This window comes from Bipolaris oryzae (assembly GCF_000523455.1).
Source record: "Bipolaris oryzae ATCC 44560 unplaced genomic scaffold scaffold_19, whole genome shotgun sequence".
NCBI lineage: Eukaryota > Fungi > Ascomycota > Dothideomycetes > Pleosporales > Pleosporaceae > Bipolaris > Bipolaris oryzae.
Window position 1 is genome coordinate 121,070 of NW_006911295.1, and position 13,050 is coordinate 134,119.

The following is a 13,050-nucleotide window of genomic DNA, read 5'->3' on the forward strand; positions in this document are numbered from 1 at the left end:
CGACGGTTCACGATTGAGTGCTGCTCAATCGACTCTTCGTCACCAGCCACAGCTAAACCGGTTCCGCTCCGACCACCCCACAGAACGCGAACGCCATGGCCGAGGGCTCCATCAAGTCGCGGATCGCAGCACTGAACCTTGAAGAGGTCCATACACCTGTTCCTGGCACGAAGCCGTCTTATGTCTTCGATGCAGCTACCACCAAGAAGAAGCCACCTCCTCCTCCCCCACCCAGCGCGCGGCCACCAGCCTACTCGCGCCAGACGGTCAACAATCCGCCAGTCCTCAGCAATGCGCCCACGTCTGCGCGACAACTTGGCAACCAGCCTGTAGTAGTGAACGAGACTGCAAGCCCAAAGATCTCGCCTGCACTGCCTCCTCGGCTGCCCCCGCGCAATGGCAGTACGCCTCGACAGACGCCAACACTACCTCCTCGCAAGTCCTCCGAATCCAGCGTACGGAGGCGCGAATCTTCCGAGTCTATTTCTACAATCGCTTCCAGTGTTTCGTCCTTGTCCTTGGGTTCCGTGAAGACATATGGTGCCGGACACAGTAATGGAAGCGCTGGCACGCTGCACCAGGTTAGGGCTCCTGCATTCGACCCAACGAAGCTGCCCCCACTGCCACCAAAAAGGACTTCTGAAGACTCTAAGCAGAGCAATGCCATTCTGAATGCGATGAAAAGTAAACGTGACTATGTTCCCGCGCGAGCCCTTCCGCCGCAGGTCAAAACTCCAGGTAAGCATAGTAGCCAAGCAAACAGACATAAGCATGTGCACGCATGCTGTCTATGAGTTGCAAGTGAGCCAATGGCAGACTATACCACAAGATCTTGATGAATGTACAAGTAGGGAAGACGCTGACTGTAATCCCGTATAGACGTACCAGCCCGTCCGCCTTTGCCTGCCAGACAATCAACCCTTCGTGAACGATCGCTCCAGCCCGCCCCAGTCCTACCGCAGAGGCAGGCGTCCAACGATGCTCCGCGAGCGAATAGAGCGGTTGCGCCGCCACCACAACGTCCTCCCCAGCGATCTGCATTGGAAATGGGCTTCAATAACAAGGCGCCCTCTCCTCCTCCCGTACCCTCAACCCGACCGCCGGCAGTCACATCCAAGTCTGCGCCCTCACCAAAAGTACCCCCACCTATCCCATTGTCGTCCAGACCCAATCTGGAGGCGATCATGGCCTCGAAGCCAAAGCCAGGTGCTGTTGGGGGCTGCCTGAAATGCCGGGACTTCTCTGCTCCGGACAATCACGCTGCGCAGTTTCCACGCACTCAACTCCCTTCCTCTGATGTTGGCTGGCTTGCTCATCAACTCTGCTCCCAATTTTCTTCGCCAACCGATAAAGCACGGGTCATTTTCACCTGGCTTCACCATAACGTTGACTACGACGTCCACTCGTTCTTCAACGGCACTGTTTCTCCAACTACTCCAGAGAAGACCATTGCCTCTGGCCTCGCAGTATGTGAGGGCTATGCTGGTCTATTTGCTGCTCTAGCTCTAAAAGCAGGTCTCGAAGCTATAGTCTGCTCTGGCGCCTGCAAGGGGTTTGGCTATACACCACTAGAGCCTGGACAGGCCGTACCACCCTATAAGTCCACGCATGCCTGGAACGCTGTGAAGATCGACAACGGAGAATGGAAGCTTATCGATCCATGCTGGGGAGCTGGGCATATCGGGTGCCAAATGCGTGGTGAAGGGTATGTTTCCTGAGCAGTTACTTTAATTGGTAATCTACTGACTTGACCATAGATATGTAAGGTCATTCAATGCGCGCCAGTTCACTATGGACAATGACGAATTCGGGTTGCGGCACTTCCCCGGGGACGCTTCTCAACAACTGCGCAATGATGGGCGCATCATATCTTATGAAGAATTCATGCGAGATGATCAAGGTGGCCGCGTACAGGTATATGGCGACGCTTTCAAGGAGCACGGCTTGGGCGAGCGAACATTTGAACCTTCGCAAGCACAGATCAAAGCCAACGACCCCTATGCACCAGCAGTGATTCGATTTCAGTTCTCGACCGTTTGCCCGCACTGGGATAATGCGCGCCATGGCAGGGGCCCGCCCTATATTATGCTCCTGAGCATTGCGGGAAGAGATGGCCGCAAGCCAGATTACAAGCCGTTCAATACCGACGGGCATACTTGGTGGCTCGACGTCCCTCGGGTCGAGCTCGGTGTACCAGGTCAAAAGATTGCAGTCAATGCGATCACCGAATTTAATGGTCAAGACGCTCGGGGCATGAGCATTGATACATGGAACAATAAGCAAGGGTACTCGTGCAAGTTTGGTGGTGTAGCCGCATGGGAGCTTATTTAGGGCTCAGGAACATGCCCTGCCGGCTCACATTGTTGATGTTGAAAACAACGCGGATTTGATAAGGATCTGAAGACACGAGAGTGATGAAAGAGGTGGGGAAAAGGCGTGTGGATACCCTGGATTTGACTTGATTTGGACTTGGCGAATGGCATGAGCTTAATAATCCTTTTGGAATCCTAAAATAACAATGTTGGCTTCGTTTGTAACCGGATCGCCATGCACTGCATGTGTTTATATTAGGGCTACTACATCTGCGACATGTGAAGACGTGCCGTCTTACGTCAGCAACCGTTTGGGTGGCTTCCCTGTGGCTGGATTAGCGGCTTAGCCCGATCGGCGAAACAGTGAAGTCAGGTAGGAAAGTAGGAACAACAGCAGTGCATGCGCGCGACTTGTACCCTCCACCTCCACCCTTCCGATCCGGGGGTCGCCCTCTTGTCAATACGCCCTAGAAGCCCCTTCGAGGTTCTCGACGCTCACATCCCGCCCGATAGACTCACGTCGCTGGAACGCATCAGTGCTCGATCGCTGCGCTTTGCGAAGTTCCGCTTCGTTTAGCAACCGCCCGAGGCAGAACTTTGGGACAGCCTCGTGCGTCCCGTTTGCAACCATGGCTACCGGCTTTGTCGGACTCTCGGTCGCAGTGACGCTTCAGAATCCTCCTGGGGCTGTCTTGCTAGGTGTTGTGAGTGGTGTTGACCAGCAGACGGCCACCTTGACTCTCCACGATGGTATGTTTACAACCCGCTCTGGTTGCGACAGAGATGAAGAACACGGACTCACCCTTGACAGTGTTCTTTCCAAGCTCCGGTCATCGTCTTCCTTCATACACTGTCGAAGGGCACATGATTGCTGATATCAAGGTCAATGCCTCTGCGCCCGCTCCTCCGCAACCTCCACAGCCACCATCTGAACCCCCGGCATACGCGCAATACCCCCAGACCCATGTCCAGAATGTCCGAGCAAATGCTTCCCAGCAAATGCCGCACCTTGTCAGCCAGCCATCGTCCATACCGCACGATGACCATTCCATGAATGTACGCAACGGCTCACGTCAATCTATTTCCCACTCGGTCCAGGCTGCGCCATTCGTCGATCCTGCGATCCTGAGTATGGGGAAGCGCACCAATACTACAATCTCTTCTAGTCAGCTTGCTACAGCACCACCCCAGGAAGCTCCCGCCACACCAATCACGGCTGTAGTTGGCGCGAGCGCTGCGCCTCTGCCCAAAACTACATCTTCGTCTATCAACCAGGTGAAGCATCAAAATGTTCGGAAGCCAAGCGCAGCGACACTGGAGGGGCCTTTCTCATCACTGGACATTGCAGATGCGGAAGAAGCAGATAATGAGACGAGGACTGCTAGAATCGCGCCGCGTAGAGCGAGCATCAGCAAGACAAGAACAGGTAAGCCTATGGATGATGTGAGCCCTCAGAAGAACGACGACGGTGGCAAGAAGACTCGGAGGGGAGGCAAGTCTCGTAAGAAGGAAGTTGCAGCCCAAGAGAGAAAGAACGGGGTCGATTTCCAATCTGCTGGTAGCATCAAGAAAAGGTACGTGCGCTTCTTTGGTGCGGAGGCGGCAACCCGATTACCAGACCTACATAAGCTGACTAGCAGTAGCAAAGGCAATGGTTGGAGGAATACGCCCATGCTACAGGCTGCTGAGGAACCACAGACCAGGACACCTGGGGTTATTGGTGGGAGGGTTGGCATCGCAGCAGCGAACGCCTCGAATCGCAAGACGAAACGACAGCAAGCTCTTGATGCTACGAACGGCTGGGCTACCGAAGACGCGACCGACATCCAAGACCTGCCCGAGTTCGACTTCCAGAGCAATCTCTCCAAGTTCGACAAACGCACTGTATTCAATCAAATTAGGAACGAAGATACAACAGCGGATGAGGATCGCCTAGTCAGCTTCAATCGTCTAGCGAGGCCTGGAACGCATGGTGGAAAGAACTTGCATCCTTCAGAGAATGTATTGGATCGAAAGCTGAAAAGCACGACCAACACAAGCTCTGAAGAGGAATCAGACTTTGGCAGTGGGCGAAACTCTAGGCGGGCAATGTCAAGAGCTTCTATCAAACGAGCACCCACACGGCAAGGCAGCAGTGTTCAAGCCGATATGGACGTAATGGGCTCAGGGGTGCTTTCGCGAAGTAACCGTTCATTCATCAATCGGCCCTACGCTTCTTCGCATGCCACTGGTAGTCCCAGGCCTGGTCGCACCGCTACGCCTCCAGACTCACCTGCTGAGTCTAACGCAGCAAAAGGTTGTTTACGTTTGGTCCCGAATAACCGCAAATGCTTTGCTATCACACCAGGAGGCATGTTGGCGGTTGAAGAGACTGCTGAAGTAGAATTTGGTCTGACTGAAGAGCTTATTGCTGAAAATTCAGGAAGAGGTATTGCTGAAGTCGCCCTCACAGCGATTAATCCTGGTGGTAGAAGACTGGCACGCGACAACCCTAATGCCAATCCTGTGATAGTCGTTCTAGCGGGCAATCACCGTGGTGGAGCACGGGCCATAGCAGCAGCACGACAGCTCGCTCAGCGTGGACCAAAGGTCATGGTTGCACTTCTTGGTTTCGAGCGCAACGCCGATTGGGACAAGGACATACGGCGGCAAGTTGATATGTTCCGAAAATTCGGTGGTTCAGTTCGTGCATGGAAAGATACTGAAGAAGCTCTCAAGCGCCTACAAGCACCACCCGAACTGATCATCGACGCTTTACTCGGTCGCCACAAGGAGTTCGAGGCTCTGGGCGACGAAGATCAGCGCGTTGTCCTGAGTATCGTAGGATGGGCGAACAAGTCTCGTGCCGCCTGTCTAGCCGTGGAAACCCCATCAGGTGTAGGTGGATCCACTGGTGAAGTGTCCATCCTCGAAGGCGAACCTCTCGAAGTCCGTGCAAAGTATATCGTTTGTCTTGGTGCACCACGAACGGGGCTCCTGAAAGCGCTCCAACACGGTGCTGGACGCGACCCGAAATGGCTCATCTGGATCGTGGATATTGGTGTAAACAAGCCCTGGCGCAATGCTGGTATCAGTGGTGGCAAAGGGATCAAGTTTGGTGAGCACTGGGTTGTCCAGGCGAGATTCGAAGAAGGGACAGTAGGAGAAGGTGTTGCGAGGGTTTAGAAGCTAGCAGAGTGGAAATGACATTGTCCGCCTTAAGGAGCCGCCCTCGGGTCACCGGACTATGCATTGCGCTGGCGCTTTTTCTGTCTTTTGGTCAGCTCGGGTGGCGTTAGTTCGCTTCTTGTTACCTGCTTGGTTTGTCATTAGAGGGTCAAGGAAAGGGGGTATCAAAAACATTTGGCCTGTATTGGGGCTTGTATAACAATTTGCTGACGGAGGGCCACGTAGATGTGCCTCAAGTAGGGAGCAATAATTCAAGACATGAAAATTGTGCCAGATTGAATTGTTTGTCATGACTGTTGTTTAAAATTCGATACGACAGAGTGAACTCATATCGTGTATGGTGCTATACATTATTGGGTTTTCCAATCTCTTAGAAATCATCAACACTTGCTAACTCTCTGTATGATAGAGCTTTCCAACACACCACTGCTCACTGCGTATTTCATACGCAACACGTCTTTCTTACCCCCTTCGCAAAACCCCCCAACCACCAGCATCGACTTCGTAGCTCGTATACTCCGGGCCCCTCTGTTGATGTAGCGGCGACGGAAAGATCCTTGAATGAATGCTCTCCACCAGACGAGTTCGGTCTCCTTGGCTTTGGGCCTAGCTTGCGTAAAAACGGCACTACTTGCTGCAAGCTGGCAAACTTCCAGTGGCCATCCATATGTAAGGTTTGAGTCGCGCCAGCCCCGTCCATCTCAGAAAAACGGTGTCTTGAACATGTCTTCAGTCCTGGTAAGCAAATGTGCAAACACTTGCGTACAGTCCGGGGTGAAAAAAGGAGAAAAAAGCCCAGTGCAAATTACAAATGCGATCCAACATTTTTCCACGCTCGACTTTCTTCGAGTCCAGTAACAAAGCCACAAACTCTCTGCACCAAGTCTTCAACAACATGTTCGGGATCGTCTTCGAGATTGTGATGAGCACCAGGGATAACACCGCCGTCCACGTCGTCGACAATGCGGCCTCTTCCCCGCATTATCTTTGTCCATCGCTCTAGTAGTGCCTCCCTATCGACCGAAGCAGGGATATATGGGTCCTCGGAGCCAAGTAAGAAGCATACTGATGTAGTCCTGGGAATCCTGCCAAAAGTCTTGGTAAATTGCTCGTCTGTAAGGTCGCTGGAGAAGTAATCGTCGTCGCCGCCCTTTGCAAGCAGCGAATACGCACGGTATGCGCTCAGGGGTCCTCCCATTTCCTTCAATACGACATTGTCCTCTGTTGACAAAATCTCCTTTCCCTTTCCTGCATCGATCAACTCTTTAGTATACTTAATAGCTTGCTCCAACGCCTCCTTCTTCTCTCCTTCTTTTGCGAAATCCTCCCATGCCTGACGGTCACTGACTCCACCCTGGAGAATAACTCCATCGAGTGACTCGCGCTTTTCTTTTCCCTTGCCAACAAGATACTCCATTACATCTTGACATCCCGTTGAATGGCCCATGACGACAATCTTCTTGCCTGGACGCAATTGCTTGAAATACGAGACACATTCCGCCAGCTCGCGGGCGTCGCGAGAGAGAGAGCTAGTGCCCCAGCCACGGTAGGATGAGCCGAGCAGAACCTCTGCTATGACCCAATTCTCTGGAAGCGACTTTGCGATTTCAGACGGATAAGGAACGGTAAGAAGACCATCACCCAGACCGCCTACCCAGAGAATAGTATTTGGCGCATCACCAAAAGGATTAATGTATGAGTGCTCGAATGCGACTCGGCGTTTAGAGTACTTGTGCGCGGTACCGGGATATGCCATTGCGACAGGAGTAGTAGTAGTGGTAGGAGTTATCGACGACGCCAACTGCGGAGACGACGACGACGGGGACGACATGATGGGGGAAGCGCGTACCAGCACTCCTATAAGTAACTAAAGAACAAGGATTTCACTCAAGTCAGGGAACAAAGACAAAACAATAGCAGCAATTGAAAACTCGAACTTCTCGCCCAGCGAAGTGGCGTTTGCGGTAAACAGGACAGAGACAAGTTTGTACCGGGTGGCTTTTTTTCTGTCAACCCTTCCCCAATTCCGATACTAAAGCGCAAAGAGAAAAAACCGGCTGCGCCCGCGTGACCACTACCGAGGGAGAATATGGAGAAAAGGATCGCTCAATTAATCAGGAAAGTGGGGAATCTATCCACAAGGGTCCTCTTGGGAAAAGCCCTACTACTATCACGATTCAGGCGGGGTAATAAGCCGGTTTCCTACCCAAAGAAGAGAGTATGTAAGAGCTGAAAACCAATTTACTAGTTACTACTAGTAAGTAGCGTTACTAGAAAACACCTAGCTGAGTTATTCACGACACGCGACTGCGACAAAGGCGTCTTTTTTTCTCCTTGTTCCCTTCTCTCACACTCACCCGCATAGCTACGCAGCGCCTCCCCTTGGAACCCATGACTTGCTGCTTTCTTACTTTACTTCACCGGACATCAATGTCAGGATTCACAGCTATACTCTCCACTTTAACCCCCAGATTCCCTTTTCCAAGTGTGAAAGGCAAAATACCAAAAAAAAACAATAGCGCCAAACAATCCTCCCATTCCGCCAATTAAAAAAAAATACCCAAGGTCACAAGGACCCCCCCCCCATATTTCGCTTTCCGCAACAAACCAAATAAATGTGTCTCTCTTCTCTTTACAGCACACACACACAGCCACCCACACCCCTTTTTAGGTTCCTACTACGATTACTACTAATTCACTAGTCGACTTTCCGGAATGGAACAGGGCGCGGCTGATACGCGAAGGTCTAGAAGTGCGCCATGCGGGCGGCCACAAGCTTGTCTTGTTTGCACACACACTCTTGCTAACTTGGGTGAGGTTGTCTAACTAGTTAGTTGTTACCCGAAAGTTTAATCTTTGGGGGGGGGAGGGGGAGGGAGGATTTGCAAAGGGGAAATTAGTGGGCGGCATGGCCGCGCGCTTGTCAGCCTCGCCGTGGAGACTTTGAGAGAGGAAGGCGGTTGCGGATCTGGCGCGCTGTGCTGAAAGATGGTTTGATTGACGTGATTTCGTGGGGGGTGGTGATGTGCCGAGGTTGATTAGCTTTTACTGGGGGGGGGGGGAACAAGGGTCTCGCAAAACGGGTGTTCTCGGGATTTGATCAATATGGGGTACGTATGGTTTTCTTCGCCGTTTCGTATCCCGTTGCTATTATTGTTTGATACTCGCCACTCTTGCCCATGTATGTCGTAATGTTGGCATCTGTAAGGACAGTACTACCTTGTCATTCTTCTGACTCCATAATCCGTCTAGCTCGATGCTTCTGGACTGGGTTCACCCAGATCTAGTCTCAAATACGAAATGTCTGCGAACCATTTTTGGGAAACTTGTGATCTAGGAACTATGTTCGCACAGCTTGAAACGCCCCTCAAAAAATAGGTCATATGCAGACATCTCAGGGACACGGGTTCAAAGGAATAAATGTAAACTAGCAGATGCGAAGCAACCCCGATGTGTCTTGTTTGCACACTAGCAAAGGCACTTCTGTACTCAGAGACTGAAAGACATTCCTCAATGGCGCTACGTAGTCCCGCTAGTCCAGTCCCTTGCATTCAGCTGCCAGCACTAGAGTCAATACCCGAGACCTTGAACTATAGAACCATCCAGCCCGCAAAAAGTCCCACACCCCCCTTGACGCCACACATACTTAACTGACGCCGAATTGCACGTTTTCTCAGGCGCACAATGACTCGCGAAGGCCTGATCGAGATGAACTACACGACCTTTAATTGCAGCCGGTATGAGATAGCCCCAGTATCAAGAAGTACCGGCTTTCCTGCTTGGTAGATGGGCCCTCCAGATTGGATCGGCCTCCCGTTTGACCTGGCCTAGCCTTCTTTCAACTTCCACCACAACCTCGTGGAACGGAACCCTTCTCTTGATACTGAAAGTTGTTTGGCAAGTGTCGCAGTCAATACTAATGCGCTTTGAAAAGCGACCATCCATTATGATGTCCTGATGGTCCCCCACTATACCCTCGATTACTTCTGCATCGCAAGCAGTCATGTGGGGACAGATCTTGAGGTTGAGGAGAGCCAGTGCTTCTTTCGTCTGCTGAACCGAGACTGGCACAGTCCAGGGTACTGTCAGAAGCAGAAACCTTGATCGAAGAGTGACTACATGCGTTTGGTGAGCCAGAGATAGTGTGGGAGGATGTAAACATCGACCTGGACGGCGTCTTTGATACGGAAGCTCGTAGCACTCGATGCAATGGAAAAAGTCGCCAAACTTGTTTTGACGGCCTTTTCTCGCATTTTTTTGCAACATGCGAGACATTTCTAAGAAGGTAAACTCGTTGTGCTGACACATGAAGAAGGGACCGTCAGTTGCTCGGAAACATCTGCGCAAGTGTAGTGGTTGTGCTACTGTATCTTCTGGGAATCGAAACGACGCATGCGGTGAATTGCATCCTACACAGTACATCATACCAAGTCTGCGTCCAATACGGGCAGAGGAACAACAGTGGTGACCGTAAAAGAGGTCTCTTCTTATTCTGGCCCTGATGTCTTTGATGTGCGATTGCTTGGCCGCTTGTGGCTTGCAAATGGCGAGAAGGGCATCAACATATTTAAAGCTTGTTAATGCGAAGCAGAAACGGTCCGCATAGCCTAGAAACTTGCCGATGTGCTGGATAATCTCGTATGGCAGAGCGTAGAGTGGACTATTGTGTGTATTTTGGGTGTAATTCCGCGTAGCGTGTCGAAAGGCGACGGAGGACCGGGTTAGTTTTATGACGAAACTTCTGGGCATATTGCTGGCTAGGAGGCTGTAAATCTGCCACCATGTCTCTTGGCTCAATCAGCGCAGATATGAATTAATGAAAGTTTTGCTTGCAAATGTGCATGGCTCGCTAAAAGGTGTTGTTTCCATGGCTGTGAGGTTGTGAAGCAGCCAGTCAATGAGAGCAAATCGTCAAGGGCGTGCTCTGATTGTTAGATTCATGGACCGCGCCCAATGATTTTTGAATGTGATTATTGAACTATTACTGCTTGTACCTTTCAGGGTGCCGGTACTCATTACGTATAGCGGAGCTGTGATGAATGGCCAAGATGACAGTAAATCCATTGTGATTGCTCTGTTGGTGTCAAGTGTCACACGGCTTCAATATGCGCTTCCGATTGCCCTGATTCAAAACAAGGAAATAGATCCGCATTCGGCGTGCCTGCGGTGCGAAGGAGCAGATGGATCAATTCAACAAGTTAATAAGGAAAAGAATCTAGAGTTGGGGTCCGGAAATTCCGAAACAAGGAAGCCGCTGCCTCTGCCGGCCGTTCGGGGCTCGGGGCAAAACCCGACAACCCCACCATAACCCTAGTTACCCCTCACATTCATGTTTGCGCGACCCCACTCAGGGCTTTTGGGCCGTCCAAGAGGGACCTGGCAGATCGCCCGGCACACGTCAAATGACGAGAAGAACAAGCGATCCGGACGGGCGCTTCGATGAGGCGTCGTCGGATCGGATACCAAAAGTTGAGAATTTCTTAATAAAACTTGATTTCCTCTTTCCTCTATATACCGTGTGGTCTTTCCTACTCCTTGTCGCGCATTGATTTGAGGCATTCATACACCAAGATAAATAAACATGTCGTGTACGCATTCAAGCCTTAAATTCAAGCAAGATCATGTTGCAATTACACGCCAGTAACTAACAATATCCAGCAAAACATTTTATTCACGATCCTACGCACCTTGTGAATACGGCGCTTCTGAGCATCCCAAAGACGAATCCGTCCGTGCAATGCGATATCGAGAACAAGATCATATATCGCAAGAATGGCGCGTCACAGGTGTCCATCGTCTCTGGTGGTGGTAGCGGCCATGAGCCCTCTTTCGCTTCCTTTGTTGGTGCGGGTCTTCTTTCTGGCGCGGTAGCAGGCACTATATTTGCATCTCCAAGCGCAGAGCAGATACGAAGGTGTATCTTGCATCGCATTCAGAAAGACAAGGGCGTCCTTGTGATTGTAATGAACTACACGGGCGATGTGCTGAATTTTGGTATGGCCGTAGAGAAGGCACGCGCTGCTGGCATCGAGGCCGACATGGTGGTTGTGGGTGACGACGCTGGTGTAGGGCGAGCCAAGGGTGGAAAAGTTGGACGAAGAGGCATCGCCGGGACCGTGCTTGTCCAGAAAATTGCTGGAGCGCTTGCAGCAAAAGGGTATGGAGCAATGCCAACCAGAGCAATAGTAAGGAGGCAGTTTCACTGACAAGATGCAGAGCGAGTCTCAAGGATGTAACGCGAGTAGCGCAACTGGTCGCCGACAATACCGTCTCCATTGGATCCTCACTAGCACATGTCCACGTACCAGGTCGCCGAGAGGCTGAAGAGGATGAGCTGAAAGACGGCCAAGTCGAAATCGGGATGGGTATTCATAATGAGGCTGGCTCAGAGCGTAAATCCACCAATCTTCCCGGTCTCGTGAAAACCATGCTTTCGCACTGTCTTAATGTCGCAGACAAAGATAGAAGCTTCTCTTCCATAAATGCAGAGGACGAGGTCGTCCTGCTGATCAATAACCTAGGAGGAGTCAGTCCGCTTGAGCTGAGCGGCATCACGAATGAGGTTGTCGAGCAACTGGCGAATGACTTCAAGATCAAACCTGTGCGCATACTCGCCGGCACTTTTATGACCAGTTTGAATGGACTCGGCTTTAGCATCAGCATGCTCAAAGTCGCCGATACGCAATCACTAGGCGCTTCCATGCTTGAGCTACTCGATGCACCCGCCGAGGCGAGTGGTTGGGCTGCAGCAATCAGCAGTAGCACATGGGCAAGACGTGATGAGGCAAAGAAAAATGAAGAAAAGGTAGACGAAGAAGAAGTGCTGCCTAGTGATTTGAGAAGTGAGTATTGCATGACACGACATAGGTCATGCACTGACGTCGAATAGTAAACTACGCCCAAGCGAAGTCAGTATTGACAACTGCACTCAGCAGACTGATAGCCGCCGAGCCTGATGTCACTAAATATGACACAATTGTAGGAGATGGCGATTGTGGAATCGGACTAAAGCGTGGCGCAGAAGGTAGGGTCTTGATCACATGTGCACTGTTGCCTGATGCTGACATCCTACAGCAATTCTGAAGATGCTCGAAACGGCAAAAGAAACAGATGATCTGCTGATTCTCGTAAACAACATCATTCAAGTGGTTGAATTAGCAATGGACGGGACGTCAGGCGCAATTTACGCCATCTTCTTGAATGCACTAGCCCATGGATTACGAAAGAGTTCGCCTTCTTCCCCTCAACCCGTCACTCCTGCAATTTGGGCCAAGGCTCTCGACTCATCCCTCAAAGCACTTGGCAAATATACGCCTGCAAAGCCCGGTGATCGAACGTTAATGGATGCTTTATATCCATTCATTGAGACGCTATCCAAGACAGAAGATGTCGATAAAGCAGCTGCGGCGGCGCAGGGAGGAGCGCAGGGAACGAAAGGAATGAAAGCGAGCTTAGGGCGGACGGTGTACGTTGGAGGCGAAGGGTTCCAAGAAGTTCCTGACCCTGGTGCGCACGGTCTTGCAGAACTTCTGCTGGGCCTGAGTGACGGATTGAAGAAGTAAAGGTTGAT

The 13,050-nt window shown here is 51.4% G+C and overlaps 4 protein-coding genes across 4 annotated transcripts; 2 read left to right on the forward strand and 2 right to left on the reverse strand.

The window, feature by feature from the left end:
- Positions 1–95: 95 nt before the first annotated feature.
- On the forward strand, positions 96–5,477 carry COCMIDRAFT_33719 (uncharacterized protein; the record flags this gene model as incomplete). The annotated part of the gene is made up of 5 exons (XM_007686436.1): positions 96–738; positions 880–1,705; positions 1,758–2,285; positions 2,902–3,062; positions 3,124–5,477. The coding sequence occupies 5 exons, from the start codon at positions 96–98 to the stop codon at positions 5,475–5,477; spliced, it is 4,512 nt and encodes a 1,503-aa protein (XP_007684626.1).
- Positions 5,478–6,285: 808 nt separating this feature from the next.
- COCMIDRAFT_86294 (uncharacterized protein) lies at positions 6,286–7,236 on the reverse strand (the record flags this gene model as incomplete). The annotated part of the gene is made up of 1 exon (XM_007686468.1): positions 6,286–7,236. The coding sequence occupies one exon, from the start codon at positions 7,234–7,236 to the stop codon at positions 6,286–6,288; it is 951 nt and encodes a 316-aa protein (XP_007684658.1).
- A 2,000-nt stretch (positions 7,237–9,236) lies between these two features.
- On the reverse strand, positions 9,237–10,229 carry COCMIDRAFT_86108 (uncharacterized protein; the record flags this gene model as incomplete). Its single annotated transcript, XM_007686469.1, has 1 exon — positions 9,237–10,229. One exon carries the CDS (start codon positions 10,227–10,229, stop codon positions 9,237–9,239), a length of 993 nt encoding a protein of 330 aa, XP_007684659.1.
- An 832-nt stretch (positions 10,230–11,061) lies between these two features.
- On the forward strand, positions 11,062–13,042 carry COCMIDRAFT_33722 (uncharacterized protein; the record flags this gene model as incomplete). The annotated part of the gene is made up of 5 exons (XM_007686437.1): positions 11,062–11,068; positions 11,139–11,637; positions 11,697–12,322; positions 12,370–12,504; positions 12,555–13,042. The coding sequence occupies 5 exons, from the start codon at positions 11,062–11,064 to the stop codon at positions 13,040–13,042; spliced, it is 1,755 nt and encodes a 584-aa protein (XP_007684627.1).
- Positions 13,043–13,050: the final 8 nt, after the last annotated feature.